Source organism: Pteropus vampyrus, unplaced genomic scaffold, assembly GCF_000151845.1.
Source record: "Pteropus vampyrus isolate Shadow unplaced genomic scaffold, Pvam_2.0 Scaffold6, whole genome shotgun sequence".
In the NCBI taxonomy this organism is placed as follows: domain Eukaryota; kingdom Metazoa; phylum Chordata; class Mammalia; order Chiroptera; family Pteropodidae; genus Pteropus; species Pteropus vampyrus.
The window spans coordinates 13,962,593-13,979,196 of record NW_011888787.1 but is presented as its reverse complement, the minus strand read 5'-3'; the positions used below and the strand labels follow the sequence as shown (position 1 = coordinate 13,979,196).

Here is a 16,604-nt window from a genome sequence, read left to right as displayed (position 1 = left end):
AAAAAAAATAGATGTTAAAAAAGTTTTAAAACAAAAAAATTCAATGAATGGGCTAAATAGCAAAATGGAGATGATGGAAGAAAGAGTAAACTTGAATACTGATCAACAGAAATGATCAAGTCTGAAAAACAAAAAAGAATGGGAGAACAGATCTTCATGGACTTATGGAAAAACAGCCAAAGGTCTAACTAAGTTCCATGTCTTCTGAGTCCCACAAAGACAAGAGTGGTATAGAAAAAAAATACATTTGAAGAAATAATGGCTGAACACTTTCAAAATTTGGCAAAAGATATCAATTTAGACTCAAGAAGTTTAGTGAATTCCCAAAAGGAAAAAGTCAAAAAAATCCAGACCCAGACGCATCGTAAAACCGCTGAAAACTAAACAAAAAATTTTGAAAGCAGAGAATAAGAACCCATTATACATAGTTGAACAACAATTTAAATTTATTGCAGATTAATATCAGAATTTATGGAAGTCTGAAGGAAAGAGAACATTTTTAAAGTGCTTAAGTAAAAAAACTACAAATATAGAATTCTATATCCAGAGAAAATATCATTCAGGAATGAAGGTGAAAGATAGATGTTCCCAAATGAAGTGGAAAAAGAAACTTCTTTGCCAGAAGACCTCCTGGCAAATGCTAAAGAATGTTCTGTCATTCAGGGAAATGGTATCAGAAGGAAATATGGACACCAGAAATGGAAAATAGTGGATAAACACAACGGACTATGCTTCTCCACTCAAGTACTTAAAATATGTATGACAGCAAAAATTATAGCACTGATTTTTTTTTTCCTGGTAAAAACCATATTTTCCCTATAACTGACCACTTAATTCACACCATTTCCTCTTGGCTGCTACTTTGGTAAAAATTAGGCCCCTACCTCTCAAGAACTTTGCATCTGAACAAGCAGAGACAGAGCCAGTGTGAACACAAGCCCCAAACTGGGGCTTTTGGCATAACAAGAACAGCAAAAGCCAGCCTTTCTCTTCATTTAGGTAGGGATTCTATGTCAGGGGTCCAAAGTTCCACTTCCCAAAAAGAAAATGTAGAGCTCAATGTAAAATGTATCAAACTAAATGTATCAGAAGGAAGTATACTGCCTCCTCATATACTCAAGGTCAGGATGGTTTTGGAGAAAAAATTATGTGTTATCTGGCCTCTTATACTAAGAATGGCCCCACTCCGGCAATTTTAAAGGAGTTTTCATTTCCCAAAACAGGTATAAAATCTACTAAAAGGAAGATAATGAATCAGAATAAATCAGCTCACTTACAAGAGACCACTCAAAGATAATAATTTTTGGTTGCTGAAAATATTCACATTATTTCAAAGTGGGAAGATTAGGGGTAATCTGAGAATTCAAAAGTGGCAGCTACACTCACTGATAGATTTATGTGGAATACACATACACATTTTTTTCAATGTATACGTCAAGGGGCCAAGACCCTGATCATCTAAATAAGATATTTGGTACATTACAGTGCACAGAACAACAGAAGGAAAGACACTTTCTTAGAGAGTGACAGAAAGTCATTTTGCAAAAGGTTCATATAACTCTGAGGTAGAAAGCCTGGAGCCCAGGGCCATGTGCCACCCCTTAGCTTGACCCCTCCTCTTCTTTGGCTGCGTTGCCCTCAGTGGGAGCTTTCTCCTCTAAAAATTTTGCCAGCTTCTTCTCCTCCTGGTCTTGGGGATAGAGGTCCGGGTACTTCGGCATGCATTCTCGCAGCCAGGAACTGGTCTACAAAGTCTGATCCTTTAGCATCCTCTGTGCTTTAGTGGAAGCAAGCAAAGGCCGACTTGAGCTGTTCCCCACAGGGGCCACTGCCCTTTCCCCAAAGGAAGGGCAGTTCCAGTTAATGTCTTCATCTGTCAGAATCAATCCATGGTTCTCGTATGGATCGTTGGGGTCGTCAGCCACCAGCTCTGCACTGCTTGGAGTTTCATGGTCTTCTCTGGTCACAAATATGACACGATCCTCTTCCTGCCAGCAAGAGTCCATGACTGCAGCCCAACGCTCAGACTCAGCAGTAGCCGTGGTGGCAGCAGTGGTGTCTTCACCTAATGATGTTTCTAATGTATGCAAATGTAATATATATGAAATAACAAAACATAAAGGGGTGAAAGGTAAAAGAATTATATGATGGTAAAGTATTTCTATTCCATTTGAAGTGGTAAAACATTAATTCTACACACACTGTGAGAAGTGAAATATGTGTGTATTTATGGAACAACCACTAAAAATCATTATATAGAGTAAAAAAATCAGAAAAATTAAAATGAAACACTAAAAAATGTTAGCATAATCCAAAAGAAGTCAGAAAGGAGGAAACAAAGAAAAAGCAGAGGGCACAAGCAAGATGTGCTCTTTACATGAAAACTATTTTAAATATGATATATACAGGTACAAAGTAAAACAGGTGAAAAAGATATTCCATGAAAACACTACTCAAAAGAAAGTCTGAGTAGCTATGGTCATATCAGACAAAGTGGACTTCAGAGCAGGGAAAAATACCAAAAATAAAAAAAGAAGTTACATAACAAAGAAAGGGCCAATTAACTAAGAAGGCATAAAAATTCTAAAGATGTATGCACCTAATAAAAGAGCTTCAAAATACATGAAGCAAAAACTGATAAACTAGAAAAATAGAAATGGAAACATCCATAATAACTGGAGATATCAACACTCCTCTCTGAGTAATTGATAAAATAAGTACACAAGAGAGTAAACAAGGATATAAAGAACTAAACAAAATCAACCAACTGGATGTAACAAAGATTTAGATCAGTAAGGCTTATTCCAAGAATGCAAGGCTGATATAATATCTGAAAATCAACACAATCCAACTGTTAACTAATGAAAAAAAAGCTACACGAGCGTATCAGTTAATGGAGAAAAAGCTCTTGAAAAATTCAACATATATTCATGATAAAAGCTCTCATTAAACTGGGAATAAAAGAAAAATCCTTTGATTTGAAAAAAATGGCATCTAGGGAAAAAAACTACAGCTAACATACTTAATAGTGAAAGACTGAATGCTGTGCCCTCAAGGTCAGGAAGAAGGCCAGAATGAGTGCTTTCACATTTATTCAAATTGTGCTAGAGGTTCTAGCCATAAGGCAAGAAAAATAAATAAAAAGCAACCAGATTGAAAAGGAAGAAGTAAAGTTATCATTAGTTTCAAATGACATGATTATCTATGTGGAAAATCCAACAAAATCTAAAAAAAGCCACTAATGAGTTCAGCAAAGTTTCAGGATTGTACAAGTATAAAAATCAATTACGTTTATGTACAGCATCAATGAATATTCTGAGAAAGTAATTAATAGAACAATTACATTCACAATAGCATCAAAGAATACTTAGGAATAATTTAATAAAAGAAATGTAAGACATACATTGAAAACTGCAAAACATTGAGAGGAATCACATACCTAAAAAGAGATATTTAACATTCATGGATTGAAAGACAAAATATTGCCTAAGTGGCATTTCTTCTAAAATTGACCTATAAATTCAATGAACTCTTATCAAAATTCAAGTAGATTATTTTATAGAAATTGACAAGCTGATCTAAATATTTATATGGAAATAACAAAGGATCTAAAATAATTAAATAATTTTGAAAAAGAGCATAGTTGGTGGATTCACATTACCCAATTTCAAAATATAATATCACAGTAATCAGGACAGTGTGTTACTGGCACAAAGAAAGTTAGTTAATCAGTGAAATAGAACTGAGAGTCCAGAAATAAATTCTTAGATTTATGGTCAAATGATTTTCAATAAAGGTGCCTAGACAATTCAACAGGGAAAGACAGTCTTTTTAACAAATGGTACTAAGATAATCAGAGAGCCACATGCAAAAAAACAAAATGAAGAACTTAAGACCTTTACCTCACATCACACATAAAAATTAACCCACAAAGGATCATAAATCTTATTTTCAACCTGTAGTTGAAAAAAGAGTTCTTACATATGACTCCGAAAGCATGGTTCACAAAGAAAATAAACTGATAAACTGGACTCTTAATAAATTAAAAACTTTTGTGCTTCAGAAGAGAAAATGAAGAGAAGCCACAGACTGGGAGAAATATTTGCAAATCGTGTATCTAATAAAGGACTTTTAACCAGAATGAAGAATCCTTATAACTCAATAATAAGACAAACAACCTAGTTCAAAAATGGGCAAAAGATTCAAAAAGATATGTCATCACGCAGATATACTGATGTAAACACAAGAAAAGATGCTGAACTACCTCATTTAAAAACAGACAAAAGATTAAAAAAGATATTTCACCAAAGTAGATACACTGATGTCAAATAAGCACATGAAAAGATATTCTCAACCTCATTAGCTTTTGGGGAAATGCAAGTTAAGATCACAGTTAAAGACTTCTATATACCTATCAGTATGGCTAAAATTAAACAACTGACCATACCAAGGGTTGATGAGGATATAAAAAAACTTGAACTCTCAGACTGCTGATAGTAAATGGTTACTTTAAATATACTGCTGCATCATCTATGCTGATGTTTTGCTTTGGACTTTTACATAAATTATTGGATTACTTTTGATCATTTAGGAATTCAAAATTCTTATTTAGACACTATATCCTCTTGTACATTTGGAAGCTTCCCATGCTCTTACATTACCTATTTTTTAAAATAGTTAATACAAAATAAACAAAAATTAATTTACAACTATCTGGTGAGTAAGGTGGTCAATCAAAGTGAATAATGCTACGTTTAGATAAAATTATGTCTGAATACATGCTGCGGGTTGAACACTATGAAGATAAATCAATCATTTGATCTTAGTTGCTTTCTCATTGCAGAAAATCCCTCACATACTTTATGATGTCCATGATAAAATCAGATCATACATGATTTTGAGAATTCATCCCACACAAAAGGAATCATAAATTCTAAATTGTTTAAGAGATTCTTTTAAACAAGTATTTTCTTTGACATCGCATAACATCTCCTTAGTTTGAAAGATACTACAGTTTACTATCATAATGATACTGTACCACAAAATGTAAGCACCAACAACAGGGACTTTTTCTTGTTTTCACTGCTGTAGCCCTTGCAACTAGAACAATGCCTGGCCGTGGCAGACATTCATTACATGTTTATTGACTGAATGAATGAATCCTGATTATTATTGTCTTTAAAAATAAAGGAAAAAAAACTTATTGTCTCTATTGCTTTAAAATTATCAAGTGTTTGTTCTTTCTATTCATCGGCATAGCACAATCTTTTTAAATACTCTATGTCCTCTTTCAGCATGATTTTGTTTCTTGCTTAATCCAACGTGTTCTTACATTGTCACAGTTAAGCATCTATTTGAATGTACTAAATCTTGACAGTAACATTTTAAGATATCAAGTATATCACAGATTTGATGCTGTGAAATAATTTTTTCTACTGCAACTAAAAAGAGCTTTCATGTTTAATCACCATAGCTGTTAGCCTAAGTGGTCTCCAAAGCAGGCAGTGATTACAACCATCCACTGAAATCTGAGAAGAAAATCTTATAACACTGATCTATATACATTTTTAATTTCATTCTTTAATTTCTATTTTTGAGATTTTATATTTTAATAACAATAGATAACATTTATGGAGCACTTACCATGTACCAGGTAACATTCTAAGGAAATACATTAATTCACTTAATCCTCACAATAATCCAGTAAAGTACATAAAATTACTGCCCCATTTTACATGTGGAGAAACTGAAGCATGAGTTAGATGTCGTTTCTTGTTTGTTTTTTAGTGGCCTGCTCAACTTCATATTGATAGAGGCAAGATTAGAATTCAATTAATCAGATTCCACTTTCTTAACCACTATACTACTCTTTATAATATACTGCAGTTCAGTAGTATATACACACAATTCCAAATAAATAAATATTAATGCATTAGCAATTTAAGCTCAAAGTGTTTTGTTTTAATTGTTTTTTATTGTTGGGGATATAAGATCAAAATAATATTGGTATCAGTGATATAGGACACATTGAAAGTCTTGCACCTATGTTTAAGAAAATCCTTGTGATAATGATTCTTGATGAGCTATAAGAAAGGTAATCTTATAAGTCATATTTTAGCCCTACCAACTAGACAACTACCTGTAGTAGTTCTTTCTTCATTTCAGACATTACATAATTCCTGAAAAGCTGTTTATAATAAAAAAAAATTGTGAATTCAGTCATAATTCTCAAGAAAAAACTGATCCCAAAATATAATCACACTTGATTATATTGATAGTAGAAAATAATAGTATTTATTCCTTCAAATATTCATATCTAATTCCCTTAATAAGCAATGAAAGAAACGTCAATTAAATGCATCCACTCTTTACACATTAATATTCTAAACAGAAAAACTTGGGTTTCTCATTTCATTGAAAATCCTCAAAAGCTCCAGATGATAATAGGACTATAGCTAACGAGAAACACAAGCCTAAGCAACACAGTCAACTTATTTTTAGGGCAGCTCAAAACTAATAGATTAAGAGTTTATAATAGCAGTTTCAAAGTCCTCAATTTTATCTTTTATAAAATATTCTTTTTGAAAATGTTTGTCTCCATGATGTAGGAAAAAAATATCAATTTGGACCTGAAATCAGGAATGAAAATGAAATCACTAGTTGGTCTAGCTGGATTACATCAATGTGAAAATAATACATGTGAAAATAATATATAAACCTATGACATTAGTAATAACAATAATGAAGAACTCAGATGAGCAGAAAAGAGTCTTAGCAAATAAATCTAGGATTGGAGGACTGCTAAGCATATGCTATTTGAAATAATGTCAGAACTACATTTTAGAATTCGCTGTGAGCCTGTCCTACCAGACCTGGCAATGGAATCCAAAAATGTTACCACAGCTAATAAACTAGCAGTATGAAGTCAGTAATTCTAGTTAGGTTTGAGAGTTGTAGGAGATATAAGTAGCAGAATGAATAAAAATGGAAAGGCTGAAAAGGAATAAATACAGTTTAAGCAGACTGATGCCCAGATTTATAAATTACAGTGACTCGAGACATTTCATAATGCATATAGTATTTCCTGTAAGCATATATACTAGATTATTACATAGATTATTACATAGTAATATATAGTATTTCCTATAAGCATATAGTATTTCCTGTAAGCATATATACTAGATTATTACTAGATTATTACATAGTAATATATTCATCTAATACATATTTAATAGTTAGCAACTGATTGCATTTTTTAAAAGATGAAAAATATTTGTATGTTAATAAATTGCATTTAAATATTTTTCAGAAAAAAAAAGTATCAGTTAATTTGGCTACCTTTGGTCCTGAAACTGAGTGGATGGCATTTTTGGCAGATAAAGGATGAGGAAAGGTATTCTGGAAAGCAAATGCAGAGGAGACAGGATAACCAATCCCACAAGCTGGGTAAGCCAGTCTACCATCAACCTAAAAATAAACCCGAAAAAAGGATGAGAAATTAGTTCTAAATAGTATATGCTGACTCAGGAGGCAATTGCATGTGCTATAATAACTAACAGTTAAAAGCACTACCTCAGAGGCCAATTTTGTTTATCATGATACCACAAAACTCTGTTTTATTATATCGTACAAGGCTGGGATACCTCGGCTTTTCAGAGTGGCTAGACAAGCTTAGACAAAACAAATCACTAGACCTGCCTTTGAACTAAGTTAAAACAGAGACCTCTGAACCATCTTGGTTCACTATGGCCCCCTCATTCCTGAAGAAGGGGGTAGGGGGGTAGAGACAGAGATCAATAGGCCAGTCAGGGATAAAATAAAAATTATTTTCTGCTGGATTGAGTAGAAAAAGAATCATCAACAAAACCAGTGTTCTTAAATGGACTAATTATTTGCTTTGACAATTTTCAACACAGTAACACCACCATTAACCAATGTCATGAAAACAATTTATTTTAATAAGAGGCCAACTGAAAACACAAATCTTAAGGAGTGTACTTCACTGGCTTTCACACGGTTATTTATCATCAGTCATTAAAGGTAAGCTGTCAAGTTTTTTAAGTTTGTAATCCAGTATCAGGCACTTTCCCCCACACCTTTTCCAATTCAGCATAAATCCTTTCCCTTCTTTAAAACCAAGTACTCTGATTCACCGGGATAGATTAAAAATTCAATTAGGCATTTGAATTTTAAATCTTCTGCCAATGTTCTCCAGTCAATAATTGCTAGAAAGATGTCTATAGCTGTTCACACTGGATTTACTACTGCCCCATGAAATGAGGGAGACTGTACACAATGAAGAACCATGAGATGTCTCAGTAAGAGGATGTCCAAAGGGACTCATTTATTGGACTTAGTCATGTGTTAAATGTTTAAGGAACAGTTTAAGAAACTGGGGCTTTGCTATGGATTGGATGCTAGCAGAAAATAGGGATAACAAATTACTGGTATCTGAATAAATCTTATCTAATAAGGCAGGAAAAATGTACTAAGGCCAAAGCTGTAACTGGTAATAAAGCAGCAGTCATTCAAGTCACCAAGGATAGGAGGATGTTTGCCCATTTTTGTAGTTTGGCAATGTTTGCATTTTTGTCTGTGCTCAGACATGATTATGAAGTGATCTTGTTTTGCCTTGATCCATCACAGTCACAGGGTGGCCTTGTCTCATGATGACATTCTGTAAAACTGTTTATGTCCAACAGGAAAGCACTCAGACCTAAACGTGAGTGCTAGTCCAGCTCCCAGCAACACCTAGGTCCACCTGATAGTACTAAGCCAGCTCCCAGATATAAGGGGCTGCTTTTCTTTTTCTCCCCTCATTTCTTGCAAGGAAAAATCAAAACAACTGTACCTGGAAAAGAGAAAGCGTCTCTTTCACAGCCAGTGTTTTTTTAGCATCTAGAGCTGACAAGCCTGATAACAGGGCTTTTCTCTTTTCTTTTTCTGATAGAATTCCCATTTAGCTTCCTTCCATTGTAGTTCCAAACTTGAGCCTAAACCTTGTTATCCCCTCCTGAGGCCTTTTATATACTGTGTGTGTTTTAAAGTTTTTCAGAGCACTGGGCATTATTTTAGTTAATACTAAATGATTTCTATATCTATTAGAATCTTACAAAGAAGTGTGCCCTTGGACTACAGCCTCCTTGTTAAGAGCAAGTACACCTAAAGTTCCATTAAAGTGCAACTTATACTCTACTCCACTGCTAATAACTGCAGGACTCTAGTCCTATCGGTACCAGTACTTTTAGTGACGGAGACCTCCTAACAATCTGGGAATACTTTTTGTTTTAGGAAATTTACTAAGACCACTCACATCTTAATTTACATCTTACCACATTAGGGTTAGGAGAAATTCCACTTCTAATTGCGTTGCTACTAGAATGCACAGGTGGAGTGGCAGAAGGTCCCAACACATCTTGCTTTCTCACTAGCTGATTTTCATTTAGTTCTTTATTTAACCATGTGATTACTTACATAAAAGAACAAGAAACAAGGTAAAGAATTTTATTAGACTATTTGTATTTTTCCAATAATAATTTTAAACATTTAAAAATTATATTGAGGTTTTTTAATTTTTAAGTTTTAAAACTACCTTATATCACAAAGAAAGACGTAGGATAACTTAAATTTTTGTCATTAAAGATTCTTGCTTTAGCAACTGCTACATAAGACTCATTCTATTACTATCAGAAGTATGTATTTCTGCTAGCCAAGGATCTCCCTGGAGACTGTTATTTCTAGAATGATTTGTTTAAAATTCATACTTTTATGTCTGACAACCAATACTAGAAACTCAGAAAATGTTAAAGGCTTAATTTTATATTTTAGTTTCAAATAATCCTATTATTACTATTAGGTAAAAACAATTAAAAAAGAAAAATTTAAAAAGTAAATTATGGTTAATATTTTCAACACAATTTTGGGTTACTGACACATGTAATATGTGTTGGCAACTGTTTTACAGGGCAGATAATATAATTTACTATAGCAAAGACATCAATACAGTAGATTTAAAGTGGAAATTATTTGTATATAGCAATATCCTGATTTTCCCAGACTTCTATGAATTCAAATATAACGGTTTAAAATTGCAAACCTCATTTCCATAAAAAGATAACATACTTACACTTTTCATTATTTTTTAGAAGCTGTTTGCTTTCTTCAAGTTTTTGAACTGTAGCTTCTAATTGTTCTTGTAATCTGCATACCTGAAATATGTCAATCTTAATAAGCATAATGAAGACTAAAATACTGAAGAAATGTAATACTATTAATTAGTTGATTATTCTTAAAGGAATCAACTTACCCATATATTTGCATTCCTATACACAAACAAATATACATAATATACAAACACTCGAGGTGTTTGACTCATAACTTTCAAACAAAAACAGGTTAACTTCTGTTGAATCTAGTCATGGTCTTTGAAAAACAAAAACAGCTGAACCCATTCTTAAACATAACAAAGTAGAATTTTCAAAAATATATCTGAGGAAATTTGTTATACTTTGCAATCACACACACACACACACACACACACACACACACACGCAGGAGCATAAAGTATTAACTACCTCTTGCTCTTTATTTCTAAGAGACTGTCCAACATCTTGTAATTCCTTTTGTTCCTTTTGTAATTTTTCTTCCTTCTCAGCCAAGAGTTTCTCTTGCTGAATGGTAACTGTATTCTTCAGTTTCAATTTACCCATTAAAGTTTTCAGATCCCCTTGTAACTTCTTGATAATTTCATTTGCCTGTAAAAGAGCTTCATATGTATAGTTCTACATAGTCCGATAAAATATTAATGCTTCATTAAATTTTTAAAACAAACCTTAAGAAGTTCCGTTGATAATGATTTTATGGTAGCTTCGAGTTTTCCAAGTTGTACCTGATTTTTCTCACCATTTTCTTCTAAAGCCACCTGATAAATATTTTTAAAAACAAGAATAATTAGGAAATTTGTTTAGGAAAAGCATCACATTATAAATGTGATTATCAATTTGTTAACAAAATTTTAAAATAAACCTTTTGTTCCTGGATTGTATCAAATGCTTCTTTTGTTCTTAATACAAGCTGGTCCTTATCCTTAATTTCTTGTTCTAAAACAGCCACTTTTGTTTGCAGCTGATTAATATGCTTTTCTTTTTCATGACATTCAGCATCTAGTGTAGAATTCTCTCTTCGCAAGGAGAGAACTTCTTGTTTAGTCCGCTGGAGCTCCTAGAGGAGGTAAAAAAAAAAAGATGCATTGTGAAAAAGAGAAGTTGGCTGACATATTTATGATTAAGATGTTTAACATATAAAATGTTTAATAATTTTAAAGTTCTAATGTAAATATACGTATACCTTAACTATTAAGATGTACAGCTGAAACTTGCTGGATTTTGTTAACAAATGTCACCATAAACGAATGAATGAATCAATCAAAAAGTGCAAAAATAATAATAAATAATAAAATAAGATAAAGACCCACTGGCGCAAAAATAAAAAATAAAAAAATAAAGTTCTAGTACTAATGTTTTTTAAAGGACATGAAAATCTCTTCAAGATTTGGAATACAGTTGTAAAACACATTAATAACTAATTCAATAACAAGGAAAAATAAAACAATCCTGATTTGTAAGTTACTACAAGTTTCAAAAATGAGTGACAAGAATTTTCTGATGTCTTGAAATTTAGTTTTTAAAACTTACTTAGGTAATAAATGTTCATTATAACAGAATTTCAAAATACATAACATTTATAAACCCTAGCATTCTACCATCTAAGCAGTGACTCTCAATCTAATCTGCATACTGAAACCACTTGGGAAGTTTTGTAAACCACTGTACTTGCTTTATTGCAGTGGTCTGGAACCGAATCCAAAACACCTCCAAGGTATGCCTGTACTGCTGCCTGGTACCATCCCCAACAGATTCTGATTTAGTTAGTGTGAGGTACAGCCTCGACACGAGGACATTTACTAGCTCTCAAATTGATTCTAAGTGTAGCCAAGGGTGAGAACCATCATCTAAAGTTAACATTTATCTCTGTTGCTCATACATACAGGTTTTTTTAAAAGGCTCACACCATGCAGTCTTATAATCTATCTTCTTCATATTTATATATATAACATACATACATATAAAACAAATGTTTCCATGTTGACAAATATGTAAACCTTTCTTTGGTTCACTCTTAAAAGCAAAACAAGCAAACAGTAACTACTAATTAAAAATTGACAAAAAAGTCTGAAACATCACTTCCCAATTGGCTAAAACCAAACCAAATTTTGCTAGTATAGAAAAGTCAAGTATATAGTATTCCTAGATAATTTTTGTTTTTAACAAAAACTTCGCAAAATAATTTCACAGTATTATACCACTGTGATTTTAGAAGCATAGACTTTGGTATCAGTCAGACCTGAATACAAATCTTGGCTATTCCGTGTTATCCTTGGAATTACTTAATCTCCCTAAATCTCAATTCCTTCATTTGTAAAATAAAATACTTCATAGATTTCATTTAATCTTCACAAAAACCCTTATGTAAATTTAGCGTTTTTGCCTTAGCATTTTGCCTGGCGCATAGGAAACACTCAACAAATGGTAGCAATTATTTTTAGTGCACTATTGCCTAAAAGGTATAATTTTACATAATTAGGTAACAGTACTCAGAGGTTAAAGAGTCTCCAGAACTCATTTGCAAGTCTTATGCAAATCTTGGAAGAAATGTTTTGATTAGATTGTATACAAATCAACATGATGAAGCATTGTTTATACACTGGCCAGTTTCAGGGCTAAGATAGAAGAATTAGCATTATAGTGAAGTATTTAGACTATCTAATGTAGTATGAAGACTGAAGCTTCAAGGTGAAGAAGGTAGGGAGGATTAACTAAAGACATCTATTCTAGGGGCAGAATGCTATCAGGATCTGAAGACAAAATTGGTCAGGCTTTAGAGTTTCCAAGCCCAACAGACTGGTGAAATAGAGATGGAATTTTTGTGAGTTAGAACAACATGGCGATCTTTGCATTTAAGCATGACAGACAAGAAAATCCACGTCTTCTGATAATTCATATGACAATAATGTATAGTAATGCTAGGAAGGAGTCTATCATCAATGCCAAAGCATCAACAAACGTGTCACCATAGCAAGATTTGTTAAAATTTCTCTGCTGCCTGAAAGAACAAGGCGGTAATAGTAAAGACAGGCAAATAATAGAGGGTTCCAATCCTTGCTCTTCCACTTACTGGCTATGTAACCTTGGGCAAGTTACTTAACTTCTCTTAGTTTCATCATCTGTGAAATGGGCACAATAATAGTACCTCCTTTAAAAGAATGATTATAAGAATTAAATGAGTTAATATATGTAACGCATATAAAACAGTGCCTTTCACATAGCAAATATTCAGTAAGCATTAGCTATTATCGTTGCTATTATTATCATTATTATTACTAGATACTAAACTTCATTTTTTTGATATGCTGAGTAGGCTGAAAGAACTAGCTCTGTCAACACTGAGTACCCTGAGCTACAGAAACTGTGCTGTTCACTGAAAAGTCTGAGGGCTGTGCCAAAGCTGCTCTTCAAGCCTCTAACCAAAAATATCTAAGTTTACTTCCGTTCTGTTTGGAATGAGCCCTTTCTATCAGATTTCAGATTCTCAATGTTTTTGCAGCATCCGAACTGATCACTCTACCACCAGAGAGATCCTCGCAGAGATCCAGAGGAGCACTGCCCGCACAAATAATAAAATAACCAAATTAAAACCAAATCATCATATTAAAACATTCTTTTATACTGGGCAGAGGGGAGTAATCCAATGCTCGATACCTCTTCAACACCAGACAGTTTTGCCTTTAGTTCTCTGATGGAGGAGTCTCCTTTATATTTCCTTTCAGTTAGGTCTTTATTAGTTGCTTCTAACTCAGACAATCTGTTCTGTAGCTGCTGGACGTTTCGTTGATGCAGGATTTCTAAATCTTTTTTCTGTTGTTCATGCTGCTGTTGGTATTGAACTTGTGCCTATTAAATACCATAGTACCAAAATTCAAAGAAAAAAACAGAAATACATATATAAGAAGATTTGAAGAAAAAACAATTCTTCTATATAATTGTAAGATTTCCCTGTTCACTATGTCTCATTCATAATTTGTTACATATGTTTAGATGTAACAGTCTTCAGATTAAGGGAAGAATGAGATATGATCAAAAAACTAAGAAGAGAATTACCATATGACCCAGCAATTCCTCTTCTGGGTATTTACCCAAAAAACTCGAAAATATTTATCTGCAAATATATATGCACCTCGATGTTCATAGCAGCATTATTCACAGTGGCCATGACAAGAAAACAAGCGAAGTTTTCATCAACAGATGACTGGATAAAGAGAATGTGGTACATATGCACAATGGAATATTACTCAGCCATAGGAAAAGATGAAATACTGCCATTTGCAACCACATGGATGGAACCTGAGATCATCGTGCTAAGAGAAATAATTCAGACAGAAAAAGTTGAGAACCATATGATTTCACTCATGTGTGGGATAAAACTGAAAGCAACAAACAAACATGACAAACAAACAAAGACTCATGGACACGGACAACGGATTACTGGTTGCCAGAGGAAAGCAGAGTCGGGGTGGGGCAGGGGGAGGTAGATAAGGGTAAAGGGGTCAAATATTTGGTGACAGAAGGAAATTTAATTTTGAGTGGTGAACACACAATCCAATATACATATGACATTATTGTACACTTGAAACCTATTTGATTTTGTTAACCTATTTCACCCCAATAATTTTAATAAAAAAGAATGATATATGATTTTAAAAAGCAAACCTCAAAACAGTATAGTGTGAACCTATTTGTGTAAAAAAAATTAGTAGGTACATAAGAAACTTTCAGTATTTGCTTTAAACACTATTGTACTGTTTCAGTTTTTTACAAGTATATATGTTTCATAATGAAAAAATAAATACCTAAAGTTGTGGAATCAGCAAGGTATTGCTCATTAGTTCAATCTTACATTTAGTACATTCTACCAAAAGTAAAATTTAAACATGGTGTTAACTGTGTAATCTCTGGTGCTTGTTTGAATCAAACCACAGACCTATTTTAATAATTTTCTATTGAAGAACACTATCAAATCCTAAATATCTTTTAAAAATAAAGTATACTTTTCTGATTATGAAAGTTATACATGTTCTTAAAGGCACAAAGAAATCATGAACTCATCCAGGGAGTCACTCTAAAGATTCAGGAATATTTCTTTCCAGTCATTTACATATTTAAATTGACATCACCCCCACCACACACGCACAATATGCATGTGTAAATTTAACAAATTAGGATCAAGTTATTTATATAATTTAATCATGCTTTTTATTCTCTTAGCATTTGTACCTTCTCACATCATTAAAAAACTCTTTGTAAACACTTCAGTAGCTGCACAATATTTCCCTTATAGCTATACTTTAATTCATTTCATCCCTGCCCTAATATAGACAATAAGTTTCCAATTTTTCACAATTACAAATAAAACTAAAACTATGATTAATATTTTTGTACACAGACACTCCCCAAATTCAGATTATTGCCTTATGATCAATTATAGGTCAAAGAACGTAAACGAACATAAAGCTTGATACAAGTTCCAAAACTACACTCCAGAAAAGTGTACCCATTCAAACATTCCTACCACAAGTGTAGGGGATTCTCTCTCTCATAAAATACTTTGGGAATTTTACATTATTACTTTAAGGATTCCCTCATTTTTGGAAAACTGGAAAGGAGAGCAGAAGGGAGCAAAAGAAATAAAACAGGAAAGAGTCCATATAAAACTGAAAATGCAACCTTTGAAGTAAACACTGAAGGAACAATCAAGATGAAAAAAGCAATCTAGCAAAGACGCTAACTGTAATTGTCTAACAGGGTAATCAAACACACTAAAAGCAACAGAGGCCAAAGGAAATAAAAATAAAGTGATCATTAGAATTTTGCCGTTTTTGTTTAAAAATAAAGAAAAAGAAAGGGTGAAGGATAGGATTACAATGTTTACATTTTCTATTTTTCAGGCGATTCTGAAGTACATTAAAGTTTTAAAAATCACTGCCCTATAGAATATCAGCAGAAAGAGCAGAGAGCGGCCTGCTTTTAAAGTCTCAAAGGACTAATTCACAGTCCTATTAGAAAAATACAGTAAGGAATACAAACAAATCCTTCAGTCAATTTGAATTTATAAACAAATGTTCTTACAATAAGACTTTTAGAACCTAACTTGTTTGAAAATAGAACCCCAAAATGTAGTAAAATGTAGTAAATAACAGCAATTAATGAAACAGAGGTAAAAACAGTTCTCAGTTCCTGAGAACCAATTACTGAAATGAAAAAGTGGTTCTTCAAAAACACTAAAAAAACAGACAAACCATTAAGTCTCATTAAGGTACTATTACACACCCACAGAATGGCAGTGTAAACTAGTATACACACTTTATCTACTAACACTAAACACAGGCCAACACTAGAACTTAGCTATTCCAACCGTAAATATATACCCAAGGAAAACGAGTCCACGCGTTCACAACAAGACATGTACAAGAATGTTTACAGTTTAATTAG

At 33.0% G+C, this 16,604-nt stretch overlaps 1 protein-coding gene and 1 pseudogene across 5 annotated transcripts in view; both read right to left on the bottom strand.

Moving 5' to 3' along the window:
• Nucleotides 1–16,604, bottom strand: part of SASS6 (SAS-6 centriolar assembly protein) — a 37,691-nt gene that overhangs the window by 8,876 nt on the left and 12,211 nt on the right. For 4 of the 5 annotated variants that reach the window (XM_023536302.1, XM_023536306.1, XM_023536312.1 and 1 more), the window contains 7 exons: nucleotides 13,818–14,009; nucleotides 11,026–11,220; nucleotides 10,832–10,921; nucleotides 10,575–10,754; nucleotides 10,127–10,208; nucleotides 9,333–9,469; nucleotides 7,339–7,467 (listed from right to left, as the gene is read on the bottom strand). In XM_023536302.1, coding sequence (XP_023392070.1) covers nucleotides 7,339–7,467; nucleotides 9,333–9,469; nucleotides 10,127–10,208; nucleotides 10,575–10,754; nucleotides 10,832–10,921; nucleotides 11,026–11,220; nucleotides 13,818–14,009 — 1,005 coding nt within the window. Of the gene's footprint in view, nucleotides 1–423; nucleotides 2,078–7,338; nucleotides 7,468–9,332; nucleotides 9,470–10,126; nucleotides 10,209–10,574; nucleotides 10,755–10,831; nucleotides 10,922–11,025; nucleotides 11,221–13,817; nucleotides 14,010–16,604 lie in introns of those variants that run through there. The other variant, XM_023536313.1, reaches the window with a different exon arrangement.
• On the bottom strand, nucleotides 424–2,012 carry LOC105297615 (annotated as a pseudogene).